General features: G+C 39.8%; 2 protein-coding genes across 2 annotated transcripts in view; one reads left to right on the top strand and one right to left on the bottom strand.

The window, feature by feature from the left end:
- The first annotated feature begins 480 nt into the window (after nucleotides 1-480).
- Nucleotides 481-16,683, top strand: MVB12A (multivesicular body subunit 12A). Its single transcript, XM_026673832.2, has 9 exons — nucleotides 481-744; nucleotides 5,229-5,327; nucleotides 5,435-5,531; nucleotides 8,117-8,243; nucleotides 8,335-8,451; nucleotides 13,164-13,255; nucleotides 15,269-15,333; nucleotides 16,075-16,131; nucleotides 16,275-16,683. Exons 1-9 carry the CDS (start codon nucleotides 679-681, stop codon nucleotides 16,335-16,337), a joined length of 783 nt encoding a protein of 260 aa, XP_026529617.2. The 5' UTR covers nucleotides 481-678; the 3' UTR covers nucleotides 16,338-16,683.
- Nucleotides 16,684-16,815: 132 nt separating this feature from the next.
- ATP13A1 (ATPase 13A1) overlaps nucleotides 16,816-25,552 on the bottom strand; it is a 33,516-nt gene continuing 24,779 nt past the window's right edge. Inside the window, exons 20-26 of the mRNA XM_026673831.2 lie at nucleotides 24,764-24,945; nucleotides 23,123-23,237; nucleotides 22,540-22,736; nucleotides 20,123-20,265; nucleotides 19,790-19,901; nucleotides 18,101-18,244; nucleotides 16,816-17,231 (exon numbers count right to left, since the gene is read on the bottom strand). Of these exons, the coding sequence (XP_026529616.1) occupies nucleotides 17,121-17,231; nucleotides 18,101-18,244; nucleotides 19,790-19,901; nucleotides 20,123-20,265; nucleotides 22,540-22,736; nucleotides 23,123-23,237; nucleotides 24,764-24,945 (1,004 nt within the window). The 3' untranslated portion in view covers nucleotides 16,816-17,120. The remainder of the gene's footprint in view (nucleotides 17,232-18,100; nucleotides 18,245-19,789; nucleotides 19,902-20,122; nucleotides 20,266-22,539; nucleotides 22,737-23,122; nucleotides 23,238-24,763; nucleotides 24,946-25,552) is intronic.

Raw genomic sequence — 25,552 nt, 5'->3', positions numbered from 1 at the left:
GGGGGTGCAGTTTCAGAAGAATAGGTACCCATGCATCCATGTTTTGCACATTTAATATGCAATAAACAGTAGCGGAGGGTGCTATAGCACTATGATTTACGATACTCAATTCCTGTGGATTTCCTATGTGGATATGATATCCTTCCTTCAGACTGCGCATAATCTTCATATAGCGCTTTTCTTTTTAGTCACCATAATTATCTAGGACTTGCCTGTAAAACTTGAGGTAGAAATCAAACACTTAAACGGGCTTCCCTTAAACTTGCTGGTGCTCTAGCATTCGATGGGTCAGTAACGTTACAGAGCTCAACTGCGGAACATTTGCTTTGGCGAACCCCTTCCCAAATTCAAAGGGAGACCTAAGAGCGAGCATCCAAGGTGCGTGCGCATAAACGTTATCCTGGTTTCGCGAGGAAGATAAACCAAACAAGCAAGCGCGAAGTTTCCATTGGATGGTCCTGCAGAAGTGGTTCGCCAATCAGAGCAGACTCCGTTATGGACGTGGAGCCTCACGTCTGTTCTGAGAGGCGGGTCGAAAAAACTCGAGAGGACTTTCGTTCTTGTTTCGCCTCCCGCGACCGGGTGGACTTTGCTGTTCGCTGACGGGGTCTCCCTCTCCCCCCCCCGCCTTTTCGTATTTTAACGTCTTCCTGTAACCGAAACCGTCTTAGAGCTGGCATGACCTCTCCGCTCACCGGGCTGGGTTGGACATCGTCTAATGTGCCGGTTGCTGGCTGGATTCCGGTGAGAAAAGCAGCCTCGTCTCCTTGCCTTAGTAGCGCCCCGTCTCTGAGGGCAACCTCTCTTCCCCCCTCTCTTCACGGCGGGGAGAGTTGAAGGCGAGGCGAGGCGAGGCTTGCCGTCTTTCTTTCCTTTAAGGGAGGCTCAAAGGAAAAGGAGAGAAGCTAATTCCGACCAATTTTGCTTTACCTTGCTGGCCCTCCGGCTTCCGATTTCCCCGTTCTGCCTGCCTCTTTCTTTAAAAACGGGCTGTGGGGCGGGAAGACGGAAGAGTTTTATTGAAGTCGGAAGCTTGAGTGGAGATTTCCACACCCAGAAATGCGAGTTTTTGTGACTGCTTAGTACAAAAAGGGAAAAGCGCCCCTGAGCCGAACCAGTAACGTTTGTTGTACGTTGAAGGTTATAAAACGTTTTACAGCGGGGCTTCTCAAACTTTGCGATAAGGGGACCCCATGAAATGACAAATTTGCGTGAACCCCTTTCCTGATGAATGAAGCTAAATAATAAACCAACTACCTGTGATTGGTAATGGTTCCACTCCTGTTAAGATATAGACCGGTTTCTGGGTCAGAAATAGCCTTGGTTACTTCAGTCGGTTGCCTTTGCCCATAGTTTAAGTGCCCCCTTGGTCTTGGTGGACATTTTAGTGGGTTTTTCTTTCTATCTGTCTGTCTATATCCATCCATCCATATCTATCTATCTGTCTGTCTGTCTCTGTCTATCTTATCTTATCCCCCCTCTCTCTCTCTCTCTCTCTCTCTCTCTCTCTCTCTCTCTCTCTCTCTCTCTCTCTCTGTCTATCTATCTATCTATCTATCTATCTATCTATCTATCTATCTATCTATCTATCTATCTATCTATCTATCACATCTATATTACATCTCTCTATCCAGCCATCTATCCACCCACCCCACCCCACACTTTTTATGCATTCGGGGCCATCTACAAGAGCTGGGTGCTAACTGAGAGGATTGCCACAGTCCTTATAGAGAGTTGCAGCCCTTGGATCCTTCAGGATGGGGTGTCACATGGTTAGCGCTCTCCCGGATATTACATATAGACCGCTGGGTGAAATCTTTTTAACAGGAATGAAATGTCAGCTCACCAACAACATTCAGCTGTTTGCCATGTCGCAAGACAGCCAGGGGTGTTACAACACCAAACCCTTAATCGTGCATGGAAGCCGCTAGGATTTGGATGGGACATGTCACACTAATGCTGCAGAGAATGAGTTGTAATATAATTACTGCCTGATAAATATTGGATTTCAGATCCAATTAGGGCTATTGTAATGCCCTCTAAATGAGGCAATTTATGGAGGCAGTCCGGAAGCTGCAATTGGTCTAGAATGTGATGGCAATATTGTGAATGGATCAGTGCAGCCATTACAGGAGAACTTTTTTTTTTGGAGCTATTAAGCTACCTACGGTAGTAGTATGCTTTCAGTCTTAATTCAAAATACTGGTAATCATGTACAAAGGTGTGGCTTTTGGATACATTAGACACCTCTTACTAAAGTTGAATTTGCCCATCCAGTAGTATCATTTCATAATGATGACTCCTGCTGGGAGTCACTATCCCATGTGAAGTCCATGGACCTTGGCAGCTCTTTTGCATACAGAGAGTGCATCAGTTAATAGTCATACTGTATAACCATCTGACAGGCCCCACTGTACCACAGGATCACTATGCTCATTAAATAAAACCGTGTTTGGAGGGTCTTTTGGAAGGCCAACATGCCTCCCCTGCAGAGAAAGGACCTTTCACAGGATGGGGGCTGTGGCAAAAAGGCTTTCTTCATAGATCCTGTAAGATTTTATTTTGTTAAATTTATTTGCTGCCTCTCTTGCCACAGGGTTGGAATTCCCTAGCTGACAAGACTAATAACATGCCTCTCAAGCCAAACTCAATGGGGCAGATAGATGTCAATAGGGAGAAGTGATCCTTCAAATATGTTCAGGAGTTGGGGTAAGTTGGGAAGTGGCAGAGAAGAAATGGGGCAAGATTGGTGGTAAAAACAAAATCAAGGGTTTGGAAAATTAAGAATTCATTTTACAAAAAAATTAAAGGGGATAATTAGGAAGTTAAGACTTTCACCAAAGAAGTCAGAATAATAAGCAAATTGAGGAAAATTAAAGCCTCATTGCAGGTTTTAAAACATTTTCAAAAACCCTATAATTTTAGGGATTAGAATATTGTTTTATCTCAAATAATTATTATCTCTCTATGTTCAGTAAAAACCATTTATTGCTGAAAACGTATCAGTTGGAGTTCTAGTTCTGAGCATCCTGATATTAGAAAAGGAAATCTTGTAAATGAGAAAAAATTGCTACTGGACAGGCTTAGCTGTGTCAGACAAGGTACATAGGTGTACAAGGTAGGTAGATAGGTAGGTAGGACTTTGCAATGTCGCTGAAAGGTGGCAGTGAGGAACAGATTCTAGAAGTAGGAAAGATTTGATCCCTGAGGGTAATTATTTGAAAGCATTGGTAATGATAAATTGGTGAGGAATTATATCTGATGTTTTTATTAGTTATCAGTCTCCACAGGAATGAGAATACGCTACAAGCTCCAAACTGGTTTGCTTGTATTTAATGCTAAGTACTTTGGTTCTTTACTTCGCTACTATCTAATGTCCTCAGTTTGTTCCACTTTTTTATTAGATACCTGCCCTACCCTGTTTTCATATATTGCGTGCTGTTCAATGTGCTGTTTAATAGGAAACCTCTGTTGGTGAAATCAATGGGTGAATTTCTGGATATTTCTTTAAACAATGAATGATACAGATCCTAATATTTAATTGTAGAATTTGTTTCATCTCTTTGTATGTGTATATGTGCATATACTTTTTAATAAGCAAATCAAGCCTTTCAACAATTCAAACATTAAAAATATTTTCAGAAGAAATCTGTATGAGGTTAATCTTTTCTGATAAACCTAAACTGAAACCCATGCATGTTTTGTTACATTTTCTGTTATAACTCAGTCCCAAAATGTCCAAAATCTGTTGCTATATTCTGAACACTTGGAATTGTTCAGAATATTTCCATATGTGAAGTTGGGGACATGTCAACATAACATAAATCAGTGGCAAATTACATACTTTGTGTACATGAAGATTCAGGTTTAGTTTCATGTATCTAAGAAATACAGGTAATCCTCGGGTTACGAGCACTCCCTTAGCGAATGTTCAAAGTTATGTGATAAGCGCCTCCTCCTGTTTACGAACAAGTCTTGAAACTACGAATGTTGCAGCACCATGGCAGTTGTTCACCCTTATGACAATGGCAGAGGCTCGTTCAGCCTGCCTATACCACCACCCCCCCAAGCATGCCGGGTCTTCATAGGCCTGTGGATACTGTACTCACTTTGTGAAGATCTAGAAATCCTTTGCTTTCTTGGCCTGTTTTGGTGCTTCAGGCCTTCGGTGAGTAGTAAGAATGGAGGCCTAAAGTACTGCAAGATCACATGAGATCAGTAGCGTGAGATCTCACGCTATTGATCTCTCGTGGTCTGAGGGTACTTTAGGCTTCTGTTTTCGGCAAACAGAGGCCTGGATGAGACCTGCAGCAAAAGGCTTTGCAAATGGAGGGAAGGCCTGAAACATCAAAGCTTTCCTTTAGTTTACAAAGCCTTTTGCCATTTTTGCAAAAGCCTTTGCAGCCCAAAACAGCTCCAGGAGCTCCAGAGAGTCGCACACGGCTGAGAGGCTGGAGAGGATACAGCTTGCTAGATCTTTGCACAGTAAGTGACCCGGAGTGACAGGTTGGGGGGAAGCAATTGTAGGGAGCATGAGGTATTTCAGTGGGTCAGGAGGCCTTGAATGGACTTAAGCAAGATGTCGGGGTTCCAAGTAATAGATCCATAGCAAGCAAAACTCTGAGGCAGGTAGATTCCTCAAAGAATCATTTTATTGGATATATCACATTGGCACAGATCTGGTGAGATCTGAACACTTCCATGGCATTCACCTAATTAAAAGTAAAAGTTTGTCACTTTCTCAAAACAGTCAGTCAGATGGTCCAATCATGGTGAAGTCTGGTTGCCGGGTGACATCACTCTGAACTTCCACCGACCGGGTGTGAGAATGTCCTTGGTTTCCAAGAGAAAGTATTTTGGTTTGGCTGCAGAATCCCAACTATCTCAAATCCTCCCCTCTGTATCCCTCAGCTCCAGTGTGGCAACACTGAAGCTGTCAAAATGGCTTTGGTCAAGTCAGCTTCAGGGTTGACACAAGTGGACTATTCCATCACTAGGTCCCCCATGACCTTCCCCACCCTGAAATACCTAATGTGCACTTAATGAACTGTGCATTCGATTAGCGAATGCATGGGCAAAAGGGTGTGATCACGTTTAAGGTAGGAGATTCACTCCCATGAATTACAAATGGTTACAAATGGAATGGGCAGGCTACCTGTATTGGGAGAATTCTTGCTTGTGATTTTTTCCTTGCTTCATAAAAGTCTGTCCCCCCTCATTTTTCTTAGATCACAACAACTGTGGAAGGAGCACCTGCTAACTTTGGGAAAGGATTTGCACAAAAATATGGATATTACCTCTGCTTTACTGCATCTCTAGACGCTTTGGTAAGAAGGACACTTTTGTAAGAAGGACACTTTGATAAGAAGGACAAAATTGAGGCTAGGTACAGATAGTGTGGTTGGTGACTATTTTGGAATCTGCTTCTTTCCAGAATCCAGCTGGAGATATATTATATGATGTGGTAATCCTGAGTGAGAAATCGCCACTACCTTCTGGATATATGTATGCTAAAGAGTTTCTGGATCTAAGTGAGTCTGCCTGGCTATTTGGCTCATTTTATTCTGTTTTGTTTTAAACCTAGAGCAGTCTAATATCTCTTCTCCTAAACAGTGGCATGTAGCTTAGGGAGATGCCATGTGCAATCACAACAACTAACCTGTAGCACCAACTACTGGATTTTGCAACTTACAATTATTATAAACATGGAAAATCATGACTGAAGTCCCAGAAAGAAAATTTAAAATGAATGTGACCTACAAATAATTTCTAATGGGTTTTATTTCCATTTTCTAATAAAAGAGGCTATAATAGCTGTGATTGTTATTATGCTTCTTACAGTGAGAGGTGCCCGTCTGTTTGTACATATTTGTGTTAGTTTCCATTACAGGTACTCCTTGATTTACGACCAGTCATTTTATAACCATTAAAAGTTAGAGCGGCCACCAAATGCTCATTTGGTGGCCACTCTAACTTTTAAAGGATATAAAATCATATGACTGTGATTTACAATGTTTTTTGCCAGTTTCTGGCAAAAAAACATGCATTCAAATGAATGGATTTGTTTAATAACAGTTCTAAAAGAGGCCAGAAAACTACTTAGAGTCATGTGGGTGCCTTGATTTACAATTGTAGCAGTTTGCGACCAGATTTCCAGTCCTAATTACCATTGTAAGTTGAGAACTACCTGTGTGAGAGATTATGGATTCAGTTTCCTTTTTGTACCATTCCCAGTTGCTGTGATAAAGCAACATTTTCTATTGCCACTGGATTTTTCTTCTTCTGTTATAATGGTGAATTGTACAAGTGAACATAATGCCCAAATCTATTTCCGATGTAACTTTGTGATTGGGGCAAACTGTCAAATTTCACAATTGTGGCAAACATTCATTAATCTTTATTTTTTAGGAGATTGATTTTGTATGCAAAAAATGCAAAAACTTATGTGTCGTATGCTAATTGAATACTTACTAAACATACATAGTTATGTGTAATTTATTTTCATGTAAATTTATAAAGTTTTTTTTTTTTTTGGGGGTGGGGGGGGGGGGGGGGGGGGGGGGTGGGGGGGGGGGGGGGGGGGGGGGGGGGGGGGGGGGGGGGGGGGGGGGGGGGGGGGGGGGGGGGGGGGGGGGGGGGGGGGGGGGGGGGGGGGGGGGGGGGGGGGGGGGGGGGGGGGGGGGGGGGGGGGGGGGGGGGGGGGGGGGGGTTTTGTGGGGGGGGGGTTTTTGGGGGGGGGGGGGGGGGGGGGGGGGGAATTTAGTTTATGAAAAAATGGAATTATGTATATTTAATTAAATGTAGCTTACCATGTGATTATTATGTAGTTGAAATTTCTTTATAGTGATTCCTAGCAAAAAAAAAATCTTATCCAAAAAATCAAACCAATCGATGGAGAACTATTATAGGAATATTATTTTATAATTCATGTGCTAAATTCTATAGTATTTGAAAATGAAGTTTGCTAGTCCATATTTAGATACATATTTGTTCTGTTCCTGAATCATTTCCATAAAACCAGTTTGGAAGAGCCCTTGAACCTTCAAGTGTTGCGGGTGGGTGGGTGGTGCATGTGTATGCATGCATGCATCTTCCATATGTGTAGCATTTTATAATAGGTTTGGCTGGTCTTTGTCATTAAAGAAACTTATGTGCATCATGTGAAAACAATTTGCTTTAAATATTCTGCATTGGACATTTATATTGGTAAATTTTCAAATAATTTGCTATTTTTATTAAAAGTAGGTTTGCAGGATCTCCTTAGGTGGCCCTTAGAGCCCCATAAACACACTTTTGACAAAAAATATGCACGCATTCAGCAACAAGACCTTTATCATGATGGAGTGATTTTTAAAGTTTCTCTTTATAAGCAGTCCTCAACTTAGGACCATATTTAAGTCTGGAAGATCTGTTAATCAGTGTAAGTGAGGCATCTGGTGACTGCAAACTATCACGTGACCATTATTTTTGACCTACCTTGCCAGCTTTCCCATTACTTGTCAGAAGCTGACTGGGAGGTGAATCACATGAACTCTGTATTGTTGCAACTGTTGTAAATGCAAGCCAGTTGCCAAGTATTCACATTGTGATCATGTGACCCCCAGGGAGCTGCAACCATTGTTAAGTATGAGGAACAGTCATAAATAGTTTTTTTCAGCACCATCATAACTTTGGTAGCTATACAAATGGTTATAAGTCAAGGGCTATCTCTAAGTAAGAAACATTTAGATTGGAGGCCTCTATTTTACTGAATCCATCAGAAAGTAAGCCAAAACATCTTCCTACTGTGTTCCCATGACCATTGCAGGATATTGTTAATTTTTAAAATGCATTCCCCCACTGCAAAAAGGTTTTCCATCTTAATTTAGAGCATCTGATTTACTTATATACACGTTTAGAAATGACATGGAAACAGATGTAAAATAGCCTTCATGGAATAATGTACGGATTTTCTACATTAAATGGAGTTGGGTTCAACCGTTATCAATCGAAAATGTTTAGCTTATACCTGGGCCTTTCTTGAATGCATACAGTGATTTTCCTGCTTCTGAAGGTAGAATGCCTGTCATTCCAATGTCCTTTGATTGCAGCCTTATTTTTCTGCCTCCTATTGTAGAAACCTCCGTCTCCAAGAAGAAGAGGCTATGTGTCAAGCTGATACCAATGGGTGTGGCAGAAACGGCTGTGTATGACATCACACTTAGCAGCAAGAGCAAAGTGATCCCCAATTACATACGCATTGGGTGAGGTGCTAGTATCCATGTCCTCTGCTCTTAACACATTGTCACAGCTTGAAAAGACTTAACAATTTTTATTTGTATTCCTCCCACCTAGGGAAATAAGTAGTTTTGCCCTTTGGTGTAAAAAGGAACACATAAACAAGCCTAAACCTCTTCCCAAACCAAGGAGCCTCAGTCTCGAAATGAATAAGCTTTCATTAGAAACAGCAAAGTAAGTTTTGATCATTTTTCATTATATAATAGAACATACACATTTTGATGTTATTTGTCATGTTTCTTCAGTAAGCTGTATTTTTTTAAAAAAGCAAAAACATTATGCCATGTGATGATACTGTTGGCTGCTTCCAATAGTTTATCTATCACTCAGACTAGTTATAAACCAATCAGGCAAAAAGCAGTTTGAGTGAGTTTGTAGGGCTAAAGAAAAAGGCCTAGAAAAAGATTGACGATAGCAGAATCAGAAAGACGGGATCTGAAGCAATGTTGAGAAGAGATTTCTGAACATTAAGACTTTTCTTAGGATTGTTGTGATTGCACCTCAGAATGCTAGATGAAGAAATAAATAAGCAGTGTTTGTCTACTTCTGAAAGTACCCATGTTAGAATTTTTCTTAGATTAAACAAAGAGAATGGATTATAATGCAGAGAAACTAGATATTCTGTTTAGAAAAGTGAGGATAATTTTACATGGTGTACTAGGTTAAAAGTTAGTGAAACTTTATTTATTTATTTTATTTATTTATTTATTTGATTTGCCAATTGTTTACAAGATAATAAGTATAAATGTATACATAGTTGTGAATACATGAAATGGGTACATATAAGAAAAATAAAAGAATAAGAGAAACAATAGGACAGGGACGGTAGGCACGTTGGTGCGCTTATGCACGCCCCCTACAGGCCTCTTAGGAAAGGGGTGAGGTCAATAGTAGACAGTCTAAGGTTAAAGTTTTTGGGGTTTGGGGAAGAAACTACAGAGTCGGGTAGAGTATTCCAGACATTGACCACTCTATTGCTGAAGTCGTATTTCCTGCAATCAAGTTTGGTGCGGTTTACTTTGAGTTTGTATCTATTGTGTGCTCTTGTGTTGTTATGGTTGAAGCTGAAGTATTCATTGACAGGTAGGACATTGCAATGTATGATTTTATATACCATGCTTAAGTCAGACCGAAGACGGCGTAATTCAAGGTTTTCTAGTTCTAGAATTTCAAGTCTGGTGGCATAAGGTATTCTACAACGAGTAGAGGAGTGGAGAACTCTTCTTGTGAAATATTTCTGGACTTTCTCAATTGTGCTAATATCAGATACGTAGTGTGGGTTCCAGACTGATGAACTGTATTCGAGTATTGGTCTAGCAAATGTTTTGTATGCTCTGGTTAGTAGTGTGATATTACCAGAGAAAAAGCTACGTAGGATTAGGTTAACAACTCTTAATGCCTTTTTGGCTATGTAGTTGCAGTGGGCTCTAGCACTTAGATCATTAGAGGTGAGTATTCCAAGGTCCTTTACAGAGCTTGGGTCATCAACAAGATCTTGACTATTCAGCTTGTATTTTATTTTCTGATTTTTTTTGCCAATATGTAAGACAGAGCATTTATTTGTTGAGATTTGAAGTTGCCATTTGTTTGACCACTCTGATACATAGTCAAGATCTTTTTGTAGGGTAGCAGTATTGTCTGTGGTATTGAACAGCTTTACATCATCAGCGAAGAGAACGCAATTGCTCTTAATATGATCACAGAGGTCGTTTATGTAGAGTATGAAGAGAGTTGGTCCTAGAACACTGCCTTGGGGAACACCACTATTGACAGGTACTGGATTTGATAGTACGCTCCCGATTTTGACCATTTGTTGTCTGTTTGACAGGAATGCTTCTATCCAGTTATTCAGTTGTCCAGAGATACCATAGGATTTTATTTTTAGGAGTAGTTTGTCGTGTACCACTGAATCAAAGGCTTTACAGAAGTCTATGTAGATTGCGTCTATTGCTTTGCCCTGGTCGAGTTGTGTCGTCCATATGTTTTTGCAGTGTAAGAGTTGCAGATTACAGGATAGTTTTTTTCTGAAACCAAATTGTTTATTGGAGAGTAGGTTATTTGTCTCTAAGTGAAGGATGATGGATTGGTTAATAATTGATTCCATGACTTTACAGGTGACGCAGCATAAGGAGATTGGCCTGTAATTTTCAACTAGGCTTGGGTCTCCTTTTTGAAGATGGGGATGACTGTGGCTTGTGACCATAGGTTAGGCAAGGAGCTGGTCCTGAAAGATTTTTCAAAGATTATGCTTAGAGGTTTGGCTATGGCAGTGGATAGCTTTCTTAAGAAGTAGGCACATATTCCATCCGGTCCAATAGATAGAGATGGTTTTAGGTTGCGTAGTGCTTTTCAACATTGTCTTCTGTGAAATCGATATGTATTAGATCATTGTTGTTATCTGTGGTACGGCTAGGAAATACTGGGCATGATCCATTGCTGTTTACAAATACTGAGCCGAAGAATGTGTTAAAGATGTTGGCTTTAATGGTGTTGTCGTTGCAGTCTTTACCATCAGGTCCTATCAAGGGAGGGATGGACCTTGAGTCTTTTAGTTTGTTGTTTACAAAATTGTAAAAAGCATGGGTGGAATTGGTGCTTAGAAGGTTTTCCTCTTGTTTAATGTGATAGTTGGTGCATTCGGTCTTTATCTGATGGCATAAATTTTTGTATCGGTTTTTGAAATTGGCAACGTGACCAGATTTGTTTTTCCGCCAGAGTGATCTCTTTTTGGATTGAAGTTTCCTTATTGATATGGGTAATCTGCTTTTTTTGTTTTGTTTTGGGAGTTGTTGTTGGTGCATATAGTTTGATGACTCTTTTGACTTCAAGTAAAAATATGTTGTAATGGTCTTCAACAGTATTGCATCCAGTGAATAGAGATTGCCAATCAAGGGATGAGAGATCGTTGTGTATAAGATCATAATTGCCTTTTTTGAAGTTACAATTGGGGATTACATCATTGTGGTGATTTTTGTGTGGACGTATGTTGAGACAAAAGTCAATCATATTGTGGTCACTACTGGAAAAGGGTTCTTTAGTTTGTATTCCGTAAATTAAATTCAAACTATTGCAGAAGATGAGATCGAGGCAGTTGTTTAGTCTAGTGTTGTTGGTTACTAGTTGTTCCAGTCCCAGATTTGTAATAGCATTGTAGAAGGTTGTGTGTATGATTTCAGTTGTACAATCATTTAGGGTCCAGTCAATATGAGGTAGATTGAAATCACCAAGAAAGATAAAAGGGTATGGGCAGGATGCAGCCCATGTTAGTAATGTATTTAGCTTGTTTACATGTTCGATGTCATAATCAGGTGCTCTGTAACATAGTAAGAATCGAATTGTGATATTTAAGGATAGTTCACAGATGATGGTCTCAGGAAGAGCAAGCTCCTGGGTAACTTGGATATTTTTTAGATGTAAGGATTTTTTTATAGAAGATAGCAACACCACCTCCTCGACGATTTTCACGATCTGATCGGTAAACATGATAGTCTCTTACTGTGGTAATGGATTCGGGGAGAGATGCATTGAGCCATGTTTCACAGACAAATATAATGTCAAAGTTAGCCATATTTAGCCATATTCATATTTAGAACTTACACTCATGAGTTAAATTAATTAATCCTCATGTCATACCTTGGATGAAGACAAGGACAAGCTCAGATATACTAGCTGTGTAAAAGTGGCAGCAGTTAATTGACCCATAAAAATATGTTCAGTAAAATGATAAACCCTAACATCAATAATTTCAGCTTCGTGCAAGCAGGCACGAAGGATTTTAGCTCCAGGAAAGCAGGCACAAAGGATTTCAGTTCTATGCAAGCATGCTGGAGCCAAAATCCTTCGGCAGCGTCCATGGGAGCTCCCATGATTGTGAGGCACTTGGTAGTCAGTTAAAGGTGCGAACACGTTACCAAACACCCAGGTTGCGATCACATGATTGGAGTGTGTGTGTATGTCTCTCTCTCTCTGAGTGGATGTGATGTTTGTAACAGTTGGAACTGCTTTACAGACTGTAAAACTCTCTGAGAACTTTGTTAATTCAAACTGTCATTAAGCAAACAAAATCAAAGAACTATCTCTGTTCTATTGCATGTCCCATTGTGTTTAATGGCTCTTATTGCTAATATGATTAGGACTTCTGTTTCTGTTGAATCATCATCTTAGTTTCACCATATACTCATTGGCCCCACATGTAATGTTATCTCCAGTAAACTTACTTATTTACTGATTTAACAATGATTTTTACAACCCTAATTCACATGAATAGCCTACATGGCAGAAGAAAACTGTCTATTGCAAGGACTGAAACTGATCCTGGAGAGTGACAAAAGAAGGGGAAGATTGCAAGTAATTCTGATTTAAGGCCACTCCTTTAACAATGGTGTGGAGTTATGATGGCCTCCAAAAAGTGCTTTATTGCCTGTAATGCACTTCTGGCCATTACTAAATGTTGCGCCACCACTCCTATGGTCACATGATTGCAATCTGGCTGCTCTGTCTTTACAACCACATTCTCAGTGCATGCAAAGTAATCTCTCATACCAAAGATAGTACTTTGTGGAGAATCTTTTCTGATGAATACAGGGATCAATAATTATTCTGGCTCTGTCATGATTGTCTAAGTATCAGAAGTGCATTATTCTATGTGTGTATGATACAATGCTTCACTTTTTATTATTTTTAATTTTTTTAATTTTTGTACTGTGCAATTATTACCTTCCTCAGGAAGAACAATTATGTTTACAATTATTTCTAGAGCAAAGGTTTTTTTTTTTTGAAATGCTGCAAGTACCTATGAAAGCTAATAGAGATTCTGGGAATGATTGAAACAATAGTTCATAATCTACTTACAGACCATGTGTGTTTCTTCATTTTAATCCTTTCAGTGTAGACTCTCTATCTATTGGTTCCAAAAGGCAAACTACCATTAAGAAAAATGAATCTATATATGATACGTCAAATGCCTGTGGTATTTCAGGTAAGTACCTTCTGTTTAAGGAAGTGAAGCATATTCTGCTTTTATGGGAGAAAGAACCATAGAACTGAACTTCAAGAAAAGTTCCAGTGGATATATTTATTATTTCTTGAAATTTGGCATGATTCATCGCATAGGTCTTTTTATAATTAAGGCAACTTTTGTTATATATAGCCCAGTAATATGATGGCTGCTTTGTTTACATTTGTCAGGACAGAACTGATGCCATGGTTAAAGATTAATATATCTTCACAGGAAGATGTTGTTTTTTGCCTACAGGAGTAAAGCAGTTTTGAAATTGGGAGTCCTTTTAACTCTAGACCTATCTGGATTATATTATCAAGAATCAGAATATAGGACGGAGAGGGCAGGGGTGTTGGCTAATCTTCTAGAATACCTGAAAAGATATCTTTGGCCATTCAACTACAACAATTCCATTATTGGATGTGGGTCATTATTCTGAAGTCACACAAGATCTTTATTTGATTTTATTTAATGAAAGGAATATGTAAAACCTACTGTCTTAGACTTGGAATATTCCATTCTGTCTCTGTGGTTTACAGTGAACTAGCCATTTGAGAGATGGTCTTCAGTTTTTCAGAAACCAATTTTTAAAACTGGTTTTCTGGTGTCTAGAATGTGATTTGGCCCTCATCTAGGCTTGTTTCAGCTGGCACACCATGCCTGCTTTTACTTCAGATTAATTTCTGGAAAGCTACTGGACCATTCCTAAAATGTGAACTAGAAAAGGATAGACTTGGGCATGTTTTTATACATGCTTTAGCATATGAAGCTCCTGGAAATTTATTTGGAATTAGGTGCTTTTAATGTGCTTAAAGTTTTTATCTGTTCAAATTTAATAGGGTCCTAGATTAAAGTGAACAAAGTAAAATTAAATCCAGACCAGAATGATCATTAGTATGGGAGGTGGGATGCAATGTGTTCTGGTAGAAGTTGCATCCTTTGAAAGGTCAAGTTTGAAACTTTATTGTGCTTTTTAATTTTGCATTACCCCTGATTTTTCTCATAGCGATGCTGACACCAGCCTCAGCCTTTCTTGAGGCAGTCTACCTTGTAAGAGGTCAGTTTTAAGGATGACAGCTTGATTAGTGGAACATGATATAGGAATAGAACATTGAAAGAACCTACACTAATTGTCAAGTATTCTCTTGGCCTATTAAATAAAGTATTTCTTGACTTACAACCAAAATTTCTGTTGCTAAGTGAGAAAGTTGTTAAGCATTAAGAATTTTGCCCCGTTTTATGACCTTTCTTGCCATGGTTGTGAAGTGAGTCCCTGCAGTTGTTAAGTTAGTAGCATGGTTAAGTGAATCTGGTTTTCCCATGGAACTTGCTTGTCAGGAGGTTGCAAAAGATGATCATATGACCCAAGGATTGCAATTGTCGTAAATATTAGTTGCCAAGCATCCAAATTTTGATCACGTGACCATGAAGATGCCAGTGCCACAATGGTCATAAGTGTAAAAACTATAACTTTTTTCAGTACCACTGCAACTTTGATCACTAAATAAATGGTTGTAATTTGAGGACTACTTGTATTCTTGGAGTTGCCTGTTTTGCAGCTTTCTGGAATTCTATTGAAATGAGGCTGCAGATAGTGATGCAACTTCCTACATTTTGTGCATCAATTATTGTACTTAGATGTCCATCCTGGGAATTATGTCACATTTTCTAAGTACTGGCGGAGTGCCCTCTTGAAAACATTACTTTTGCAGTGATTTCTTGTACAGTATAGAAGAACTTCTGTGTTGCTTTTTCTTGGGTTTAGAAAATCTATGAAGGTATTTCTGTAAAGTGGGTATTTGAATTATAATATTTTGTTACATTTTATATAACATTTTAAACCATTTACCATTGTAACAAGATTTTAACCTTTCACTACGGTATTATGATTTGTTGTATGCCACCTTGATGACCTGTAAATAATCACTCACTTTAAAATATTGTTACTTTTCCCTTGGGCAATCTGAACCTGAGTGTTTGTTTCCTTCTTAGCCATAGATGGAGTCCCTTTTACTCTGCATCCTAAGTTTGAGAACAATGTCACTCGTGGTAACACTGTAAGTATTTTCTGTTGGAGTCATGTAACAGTGTAAAGGACAAAATAGATGAAACTATAGGTTTTTCTAGGAACACATATCTCTTCTTTCCTAATGCAACATTCATTATTCTGGAAATGAAACTGCAAAAAAAAATAATTCTCTCAGGGCCATGTCATTCCAGAATTGAGTCCGCTTCTAGAGAGAGATCTCCAAACTGGAAGTAGCTCGAAGGTGTTCCAGATATGTATGGAAATCACCCCAGTGGTATAATCTTGAATTCCATTCCAGATTGTTAAATGTCTGGCTTTCTCCAACTGACTTGAAACTACTATTCACAATATTCCCAGCCAGTGTGGTATCAGTGGTCTTGGCACAGACGGTATATTATATGAAAAAAAAATCCAATAAATATAATTTAAAAGAATGATTGGTTGATGAAACAGATAATGTATTGGGGAAAACATAGTGCAACCTATGTCAGGTGGAGTGCTGACAGCTGTCAAATTACTTTTACTTTTTAAAAACTTACCAGAAGACTTCAGTGACCTTTCTCTCACCTAATTCAAATAAATTAAATGTTGCTAATGAGAAACATGTTTTCCTGTAGCTGTTTTGGAGTAACTAAGAATTGTAAGAATGGAAGGACCATAGAACCTACTTAGTAGAGAAATTAGTTTAAGTTTTAGCAATATTGATAGGAATAACTTCTATAAATTACAGTCTAGATTAATTGGCTGATTGTATTTGTTTATTTTCTAGGTACTTTCTATATTTAAAAACTTCCACATCAAATCTCTTGCTGATATTGAGAAAGAGGTGAGCAATTTTCTTTAGCAAAGTCAAATGCGTTGTTTCCTTACAAACATATATTCATGTATTATAGCTGAGCTGCAACTCCTTCTGGTTTTGAATATGGAGATCTTGCTTTTTTTGTAACCATATTTTTTGCTTTTGTACAGTATGACTACAGTTTTGTAGTTGAAAGAAATGCAGCTGCGAGACTCCCACCCACCATTTCATAGCCTCAGTCATTTCCTTGAGAGTTCTTGCCACTAGGGAAGCTGACTCAACTAAGTGGATGAAGTGCCTGCCTCAAAGGGATTGTGCTGTTGGGGGCACTGCTTTACTAGCTGAAACTGGTATAATTATAATCCTGCTGATACTATATTTTACTATAGGTACGAGTAGAACTACTTTTGCACACACTTTTTCCAAGCAACATATCTACTTTCTTTGCAAAAAAAAAAAAAAGTTTAAAAATAAGAGGCTTATTCGACCAGAAAAGTTATCTCTGTACTTATTTCTGGCCATTTCAAACTTTCTGAAACATGTATTCCTGCCAATAAAGTATGTTTATGAAAAATGAAATATATTTCTCCACAGCAACCTTCTTTAGGCAGATCTCTGTTTAAAGAATTGCAAATATGACCATCGCGACAAGATTTCATATGGGGAGGTAAGAACTAAGGATATATGAAATCAAAGAAAAAAACATTCCTGCATATTCCAAAATGCACTGATTGCCATTTTATTATCAAATCTCATGACCACCTTTCTAGGAGGAGTGAAGAGGCAGTACAAAGGTTAACAACTGCTGCTCTGTTTGGCAGACACGTGAAGATTAATGTAGGCCCTTGCACAACTTTTGTTGTGGTTTCCAGACTTAACACAATAAAAATCTGCTTGCCAGTCCCCAATTGGAATAAAACAGCTATCAAAGAATAAATATTCCTTTCGTAGTGCTGTATTTCAGTGGTGTCTCTTCCTGGCTGTCCTTCACTTCTGCCAAGGGAGAAGAATGAGTCTCAAGAAGGCACTTTGAGCTTTGTGCTGCCTAATAGGAACTGCAGGATCCAGTCTATGAGCAGAGCAATGAAGAAGTTGGTCACCAGAACTCCAGTGATCACTAGTTTAAACTGAAATAGAAAAATAAACAAGATGTACCAAGAAAGTCCAAAAAAGAACATTTTTCATATTGCATTCAAATCTAATATGTATCTACATACGTATCTAGTACGTATGAAAACTCTTCTATAATCTTGAAATAAAGATGGGAGCTGATCTTGCTTAATGTGATACCAAAATCCAGTAAGCAAGGAATTTAGTAAGCTGGTCATCTGTCCCACTCATAAATTTACTAAGAAATCCATTATTGGTAACTATAAGCATATAGCTACAACCTTCCTTTGGTTATATTTTTTTTAAACTCATAAGTTGCACAGAAAATTAAGTTTTAAAAATAATTTAGCCAAAGGCCGCTAGGCAATAAAAGATTTCTAATTTTTTCCAATTATACCTTCCATAATTCTTGCTTGTTCACTACATTGCAAGGCCTGCAACTTCTATTCCAAAACACCTGGAGGCTGCTTAGACTTGATCTTACTATATGCGTCTGAGTAATTTTCAGTTCTTTCTCGCAAACACATCTTACCTTGCCTCAATTATCATTTGCCCTGAACAAAAGCAAAAAATAAGCCTTTTTTTTGGGGGGGGGGGGTGGTCTCCCAAGTCCCTGCATCAAGTAAACATTTTTCTAAAACCAGTATAACCAAGCAACAGCTGCAGTAGCTTACTGAATCATAACACTGTGGACCTTTTAGTCCTCCGAGACTACTTTGCATTTGCTGGAAGTAAAGAACTCATTAAAACACCTACAATTCAAAAAAGTTTGAAGTTCTCAAACCCAGTGTTAACAGTATATAGTTTTTCCCCACTTTAATTTCTACAGCTAGCTGGAAAAAAGGGATATTGGGGGATATGCTTAACAAAAGTCTTGCTTACTCACCTCTGTTGGGATATCCACAAGTCCAAACTGTTCATTGAACTCTGGGGAGGAGCCAGTCAAAAGGACTACAATTGCTAATCCTGAAATAATGATGCTCCATAGCAGAGGTTTGTTTTCCCTTAGGCTTTCCATGAATGGGTGGCCCTAGATAAATAAAACCAAGGTATGGAAAGAAGGTCAAACCATATCAGTAATTTAGGAGTAGAAACAACATACTAATAAAAGCTTGTTTATTTTACTGCTGATCAAGATAACAATTCCTCTGGCAAGACTCTTCACTACTAACGGGTGTTTCATGTCATAATGCTGGCTACCTGGCTATGTGCAGGGGTGGGATCCGACAGGATTAACTACACGTGACTTACAAGGTTTGGTGATTTACTATGTGCTTCCCTGCACACTGTGCGCACCTGTAAACCATCATCAGCCTGGTGCCTGGACAGCTGAGCAGTGCTGAGTGCAGAGAAGTAGCGTTTGAAAAAGCCCTTTTTTCCTGCTTTTTTAACTGCAGCTGTGCCTCACATGGCAGCTGAAGTTGAAAATGCAGGAAATAAAGGTCAGGTAAGAGCCTGGGCAGGCAGGTGGGCAAAAACATCAGCAGACATAGAACCGGTTCTATGTCTGCTGCTCTTCAGAATTACCGGTTCTACAGAGGCGGACAGAATCGGTAGAAACCCATCCTTGGCTACATGTGACAACAGCCTCACCTTTGCTGTGAGCTTTATTATGACAGATGGGAGCATATTTTTTGCTTATAGGTGAAAGTGCAAGTTTGGATCCAACCTACCTTAGTCAAATAGGACTGAGAAATTGCTAAAACAGCCTGGCACCTTTGATCTCCTTTCATGACTAGGTGGGAGTTCTATAAAAGCTCAAAAGTTCATCACGTGTGCAACTGCCATCAGGGCCACCTACTTATAATGAACTCTTTATTTATAATCATTCCACTTAAGAAAGGACAATGTACCTCAACATTCTAAAATTGGACCTGATCCCAGTTTCCATAAATAACTATTTGTTTAATTGATCTTGCTACCCTTCTTGTATAAATGATTTTGGATGGCCAACAATCAAAACGCACTAAATCAGCAGCCAAAACCATTAACTTTCAAACTACAAAATGGGCTCATCCATATGATCTATATCAGGCGTGTCAATCAAGCTGGATTTCTTCGAGGGCCGGATCAGCATGGGAGTTCTCGTCCATGGGCTGGCCGGGGGTGGGTGGGTGGGTGGGGGGGGGGAGAGGAGAGATGGGATGAACGCCTCTCTTGCAACACCCTGCCGACCAAAATAGCCCCCCTGTACCACATTTTGGCTGGAAGGATGCTGGAGGCTGTCCAGGCTGAAAACGGGATTCCATTTTCGCTAGCAGAGGCACTCCAGGCCAGTCCGTTGCTATTTCCAGGCTGGCCTCGTCGGCCAGATTTAAGCCCCCCGTGGGCCAGATCCGGCCTTGAATTTGACACCCCTGATCTATACCAGTAGTCATATTTCTCATTGTTCCGCATGGCATAATCAGACACTTGTAGTTTTTCCTCTTATGTCCTGTTAAAATTTGGTTTCATCACAGCACCTACTGCTTTGCATATCACTTGCTATGCAAGGCCTGAAATGCAGCATCAGGTCCTAGCACTATATAAATCAGTATTGGCAATGATGAAATTATAAAAACAAAGCACATCTTACCTTATAGTTAATGGCAAATGTAGCCATTTGCATGGCCATGGACATGATGTAAACAGTGCTATTCACAAGACTGGGTTCAAACTCCTTATAGAGATCCACAAAGTCTTCTTTCCTTAAAGAAACAGAAAGACCCTTGAATATTTTTCTCAGCCCTTCCAGGCTTGAGTTATCCTCCAGATGACCTGACTTCCCACTCACAAAATTCTGGAAACATCACTGAAAATTCTGGAATCCGAAGGCGACATATCTGGAGAACATCTATATTTCTGTGTAACTCAGGCATTTTTATTTCTTTACTTTATACCCTCGTATTTAAATCCAAGCAGCACTCACTTGGGCTCACTTCGGGCTTGTGCACCTCGATAAAGATATACCAGACTGACAAAATGGACCATAAATTGTAGCAGCACTGTAAGAACTGTGTACAGATTGAAGATATTAGGGAGCGGGCGCTCTGGGGAGAGTGTCTTCAGAGGCTGGAAACAAGAAGAAATAGGTCAGGGTTAGAATTCTACAGGAAGTTTGGAGCCTGACTATGATTCCCTTGGGAAGCATCCTGCAGGATGGTTACTTTGAAAAATGACCCCCTTAGGAGACAAGGCCTGTCAATCTGCTGGAAGAATTTAAGACACAGAAATCAAAAGGAAGCCTATCTTTGCTGGTTCAAATCCATTTTGAAACTTGCTTTGCACACACAAAAGCGCTAGAAGCTAAATAGTTCTCATCAATTTTCAACTCCTGGCGACTGCCTAGACAAGTCCATGTAGGTTTTTTGGTAAGGCATTTGGAAAGTTTTGGTTTGCCCTTGCCTTCTTCTGAGAGCTGAGAGAGGGAGACTATCAGCTGTGTGGAAAATGACCTAAAAACAGTCAACCTTGCATTATGTGTTTTGTATGCTCTCGACATGAAACAAAAAATGTGTTTTGACAAGTTTCAAGATCAGAGCAAACTTGTAGTTTTGTTGAGCGTGAGACAAAACGTGTCGGTTTCAAATATACTGTACTGAAGCATTGCGATGGTGTTGCTTTATCCCCCAACTTTATACAACCAAGTCACTGCAGTAGCCAGAATCAGTGGTGATATTTGTATCTTCTGCTTGCTTTTATATGAATGTTACTGGTGCAAGTTAATTAGTGCCAGCAGTCTCTTGTTTTATAGCTATGTGCAAGCAAAAATATAAGCAATGAACAACATTCATAATTTTGATGAGGGCATGTGAGAGACAAATAAGACACACACATCCAAAAAGCAAAGGAAGTATCATATCTTTTTCCTGATTTAGGGGGTTCAAGTGCTCATAAAATTGGATGAAATTCTTTACTTTTTTTAAAAAAATCAAAACATTAACAAAACCTCCGAGAAAATGTTCTGTTCTTATTGAGAAGGGCAGCAGGCACTTTTGATACCAAGTTCTAATCTAAACATTTTTCAGTGGATAAGGTATGTGTGCCCCATGTTTCCTATGCTGTGTGTGTGAGAGAGAGAGTTTAATGTTTCCAAACTATTTTTAAAACCATTTCCTTGGCCAAATTTTCTGTAATTTGGTTCGGCATAGGTGTCTACCCAATTTTACCCCAAGGTAAAAACAGCCAAAATATTTTGAATTTTGTTCCACTGAAACTAAACTTCAATTCCTAAAATATGGTTTGGGGTTATTGGCTCTTAGCTGGGAAAAAATGTAAATAGTCCTCACTTATCAACCGCAACAGGAACTGGCAACTCTATCTCTAAGCAGCACAATGTTAATTGTGATGACATAAGACCAAGGGCATCTTACTGTCAGTTCCAGCTGCAATCTTTAAACGTGACATTATACGACTTGTGACTTCCTGCTGACTTTCCTCCACTTTGCTTGGCAGAAACCAGCTATGAGGGTTGCAAATGGCAACCATGTGCTTCAACCATTGTAATTATGACGTAAGTGGCTGGAAGAAATATGTGGGATGAAAATAGAACATAGACCGGAGTTTTTTCTGTTAAGGATCAATATGAGGAAATACGATAAGGAAATCATTTACTTAATAATCCATATAATTACTGCAGCAAGATTGGCGTATGCACAGAAATGGAAAAATAAGGGTACTCCAAATGAGTGTGAAATGCTTAGCAAAATTTTGACATGCACACAAATGGATAAACTAACAAAAGAATTAAAAAATAAGGAGGATTTGGACTTCTATAAAATATGGGACAAATTTTATGGTTGGCTAGAGAAGAGGAAGATTCAAGAGAATAAGGAATGATTATATGTATATTTAATGTATATGGAATGAAATTGTGTATTATTATTATGGGACTTAGCAAAATAAAGACCAAGATGTTAGGAAGACTGTACCATGTTCAACATTTTTAATGTATTTTTTGTTTATGTTTGTGTTTGTTTGTTTGTTCAATAAAGAAAAACCTTTAAAAAAAACTAAAAACAACCCCATTGTAATTATGCACCAGTTGCCAAACACCCAAATTGCAATCCCATGATGATGGGGACGCTGCAATGGCTGCAACTTCAATGACCCATCACTGAACGAATGATTTGGTAAGCGAGAACAGTTTACCTGCATTTTCTTTTGGTTTTGTGCACATCCTTACATGCCACAGAACCAAATTTTATGGCCAGCTCACTACCTATTCATGGGGGCTCTAGTCTATTCCATTCTAACGAATTCAACTGTAGGTGGACTCCTCACCCATTGACCGCATTTCCTACCTTCCCCTCCAACTTGCAATAAGGCGTCTTTCTTCCACCATACCTTGGATCGGGAGATGAAAAGAAAGCAGCCAGCCAGGAGCAAGCCTTGCAGTGTAGCCTGGAAGTCACTGAACTTCACACCTTCCAAATAAAGGACACTCTGGCTGTAGGCTAAGATGAGCGCATTCAACGCCAAGATCTTGAACATCTGGAGCGTGGTGACCAGTGTACAACGGCCCTGCTTGATCACATGGCAGACTGCAGAAGATGAGAGAAGGTTTCTGTTTAAGGTTGTTTACTTTGTGCTTTTTTTTTTCCCATTGCCCTTCAGTCTAGAAAGACCCCTGGAATTCCAGAGAAGGTGATGACACTTTCCTCCCGCTCTGCTCTAGTCACTGAATTTTCTCTAAGGTCTAGGTTTTCTATGTTGTGATGCACAACTTAGACTTAAGAGATAAAAGTCCCCTTCAGCATACAGAATTCTGCTGGTTATATAGCATGAAAATAAAATCACTCTGGTTACTATCTGCTTTTCACTGTAAAGCATCCAAATGAATATATGCCACGGCTGTATAAATGAAGTGTGGGCCTTTAAGTGCACAACATTCCACCCTAAGTATAAACTTCCTTCTTCCCATACTTACTGCACTGTATAGAAGAAAGCTTAGAGGTGAATGGAGCTGCAATACTGGCATCACCCAACTTCACAATGGGTACTTGGTCCTCCTCCAAATCTTTTAGCACCTGGCTGATCCTCTCCTGCCAGAAACAAAGGGGGGGACGGACATCCTTGTTTAATGTACAGCAAGCTCCCAATCAAGCTATCTGCAGCACTACAAACAGTCCTCAATTACAACCATAATTTGGATTGGAATCTTAATAGTTAAGCATTCACTAAGCAAGACACTCATATGACTGCTTTGCTCAATGACCGCCATCCGGCATTGCCAATTGTGGTTGTTAAGCTATCTTACGTCATTAAGCCAAGTCCCAAATAAGGAGCGTGGGGTGCCTCAGGAGATTCTGTTCAGGAGATGAAATTTTCCCCTGCCAAAATCCAAGGAGGATTTTCAGTCCCTGAACAGAGACGCTCCAACATGGCCCGCGCCAGGCCTCCCACTACCAACCCTGTTCCCAAGGCATCCCGGGTGCCTCACCTTAACTGCCCTGCCTTTACATTCCCTGCTTCCATTTTGACTTCCCTCTTGTCTCTGGCAGCTGGCTAAAAAAGCTGCCTGCCAAAGAAGTTCAGCTCCCCCGTGTGCAGAAAGGACTTCTCCCGCAGGGTGCAATGTCTTCAGAATTCAAGTTCTGTTTTTACACCCCAACATAGGAATTCAGCTCCCCTAGGCAGATAGCTCTTTCAGCCAGCTCTCAGGGACAAGGGGGAAGCCCTCTTAGCAAGGGGCAGCTTGCAAAGTTCTCTGCTGGCTTCCCCATTAATTTTCCAGGGGAGCCAACAGAGGATGCAAATGGCGATTGCATGATTGCAATTGGTAATAAATGCGAATAGGTTGCCAAGCATCCAGATTGTGATCGTGTGACTGAGGACTGGTGATGGAATGTTACGCGATGGCCCAAAAGCAACCTTCCTGAGGCTGTTTCAATTCCAGACCATCATTAAACAAGCAGTCATAAGTCGAGGACTACCTCTATCTCTAGAACAGGGGTTCCCAACCTGGGGGTGCGAGACGATATTCCAGGGGGTGCGAGAAAAGTCCAGGAAAATAATAGGATATTGGCTATATGTTGGCATTTTTATTTATTATGCAATGGATTAACTTTGTTTTCATTTTAGAGTTAAGTATCGTTATTTAGTGGCCGTCACATACATAGCTGAAAAGATTCAATCCTACCATATATTTAACGCGTTCAGTAGTTCCTAAAGTCTAAATTTCAGGGGGTGCGAGGTTCGAGTGAAATTTCTTTAGGGGTGCGGGGCGAAAAAAAGGTTGGGAACCACTGCTCTAGAATAAACCCCAATACGGGGAAAAAAAGCTGTTCTCCAGGAAAAGGAAAGAGAAGAGCACAATCCCTGTTTAATCCAAAAGCACTGGGAATTTAAGCAATTCCAGCTGTGCTGAGCTGGAATTCTTACAATTCCAATTGATTTGAGTACTGTTTCTACCTGCACTGAATAAGGATTTGTAGATGGAGCTCTGTCTTTCCTCTCCCCACCCACCCCCGCCCTCCCCAGCGGTTCACAAAGGAAAAAGATATGCCAGAAGTGTAAGTGAGGCAAAGAGCAAAGAGACAAGAGGAGTAAAACAGATCTAACAACCTACTCGTTGTACAGCAAGTTGCTCCTCCCTGAGAGACATGAGCCTATGTTTGGCAGCTCGGGAGGTGGGCCTCATGTTGCCTCCAACAAGAGAAGAGGAGGTAGGTCTCCCATCGGCTACTCCCTCGCGAGGCTTTTTTCTGCGCTCGGGGATCCGCTCTGGGGCATTGGCTAGTAGAGCTACACCTGCAAGAAAGAATCATATCCCCTGATGACACAAGCATGCCGCCTGGTGAGCCGTGTTCAGAGCAGATGGAAAACAGGGCAAGGTATGGAGGTTTTAATGGGTCAGAAACCGATGATCATGAAACACTGATATGAATAATATTTAACACGCTCTATCTGCTATCGTTTATAGACTATGGAATTTAAAAAAAATCTACATTAAATGAAGAAATATGGAAACGGATCTTTCTAACAGAGATTCTGAAGCATAAATACAATTTTGATTTGGTCGTATAAATATAATACAGTAAATAAATTCATCAAATAAATACATTTAAACAGGGTGATTTGTTTAACTTTGCACTGATGAGACTTTTAATCAAACCAATTGATTCACCTTGTAGAAATATCGATGACAATTAGTTTGGACTACTTGATTAAACACTTTAGTATTTCGTCCCATCAGTTAAAAGACAGTAACAATTAAATAATTTAGACTATAATTGGTCAGCAGATAACATACAATTTACAGCCATACATTTTGTCACGAGGCATCTTCCTCCTGGCTGAGGAAAGAGTGCTTCTCAGATGCTTGTTCCGATGAGGGCACGAATCACTTCAAAATAAA

The sequence above is a fragment of the Notechis scutatus genome, chromosome 2 (genome assembly GCF_049901735.1).
Source record: "Notechis scutatus isolate UNSWTSFEM ecotype Mainland chromosome 2, rNotScu1.2, whole genome shotgun sequence".
Taxonomy (NCBI): Eukaryota; Metazoa; Chordata; class Lepidosauria; order Squamata; family Elapidae; genus Notechis; species Notechis scutatus.
This window is presented reverse-complemented; position numbering and strand designations above follow the sequence as displayed.

Bases quoted from the DNA above. Each gene is read 5' to 3' on its own strand.
- MVB12A (XM_026673832.2), top strand. From the start codon at position 679: ATGACCTCTCCGCTCACCGGGCTGGGTTGGACATCGTCTAATGTGCCG. The intron at 745-5,228 runs GTGAGAAAAGCA...CATTTTTCTTAG, and splicing joins CGGTTGCTGGCTGGATTCCG to ATCACAACAACTGTGGAAGG. The intron at 16,132-16,274 runs GTGAGCAATTTT...GCTTTTGTACAG, and splicing joins TTGCTGATATTGAGAAAGAG to TATGACTACAGTTTTGTAGT.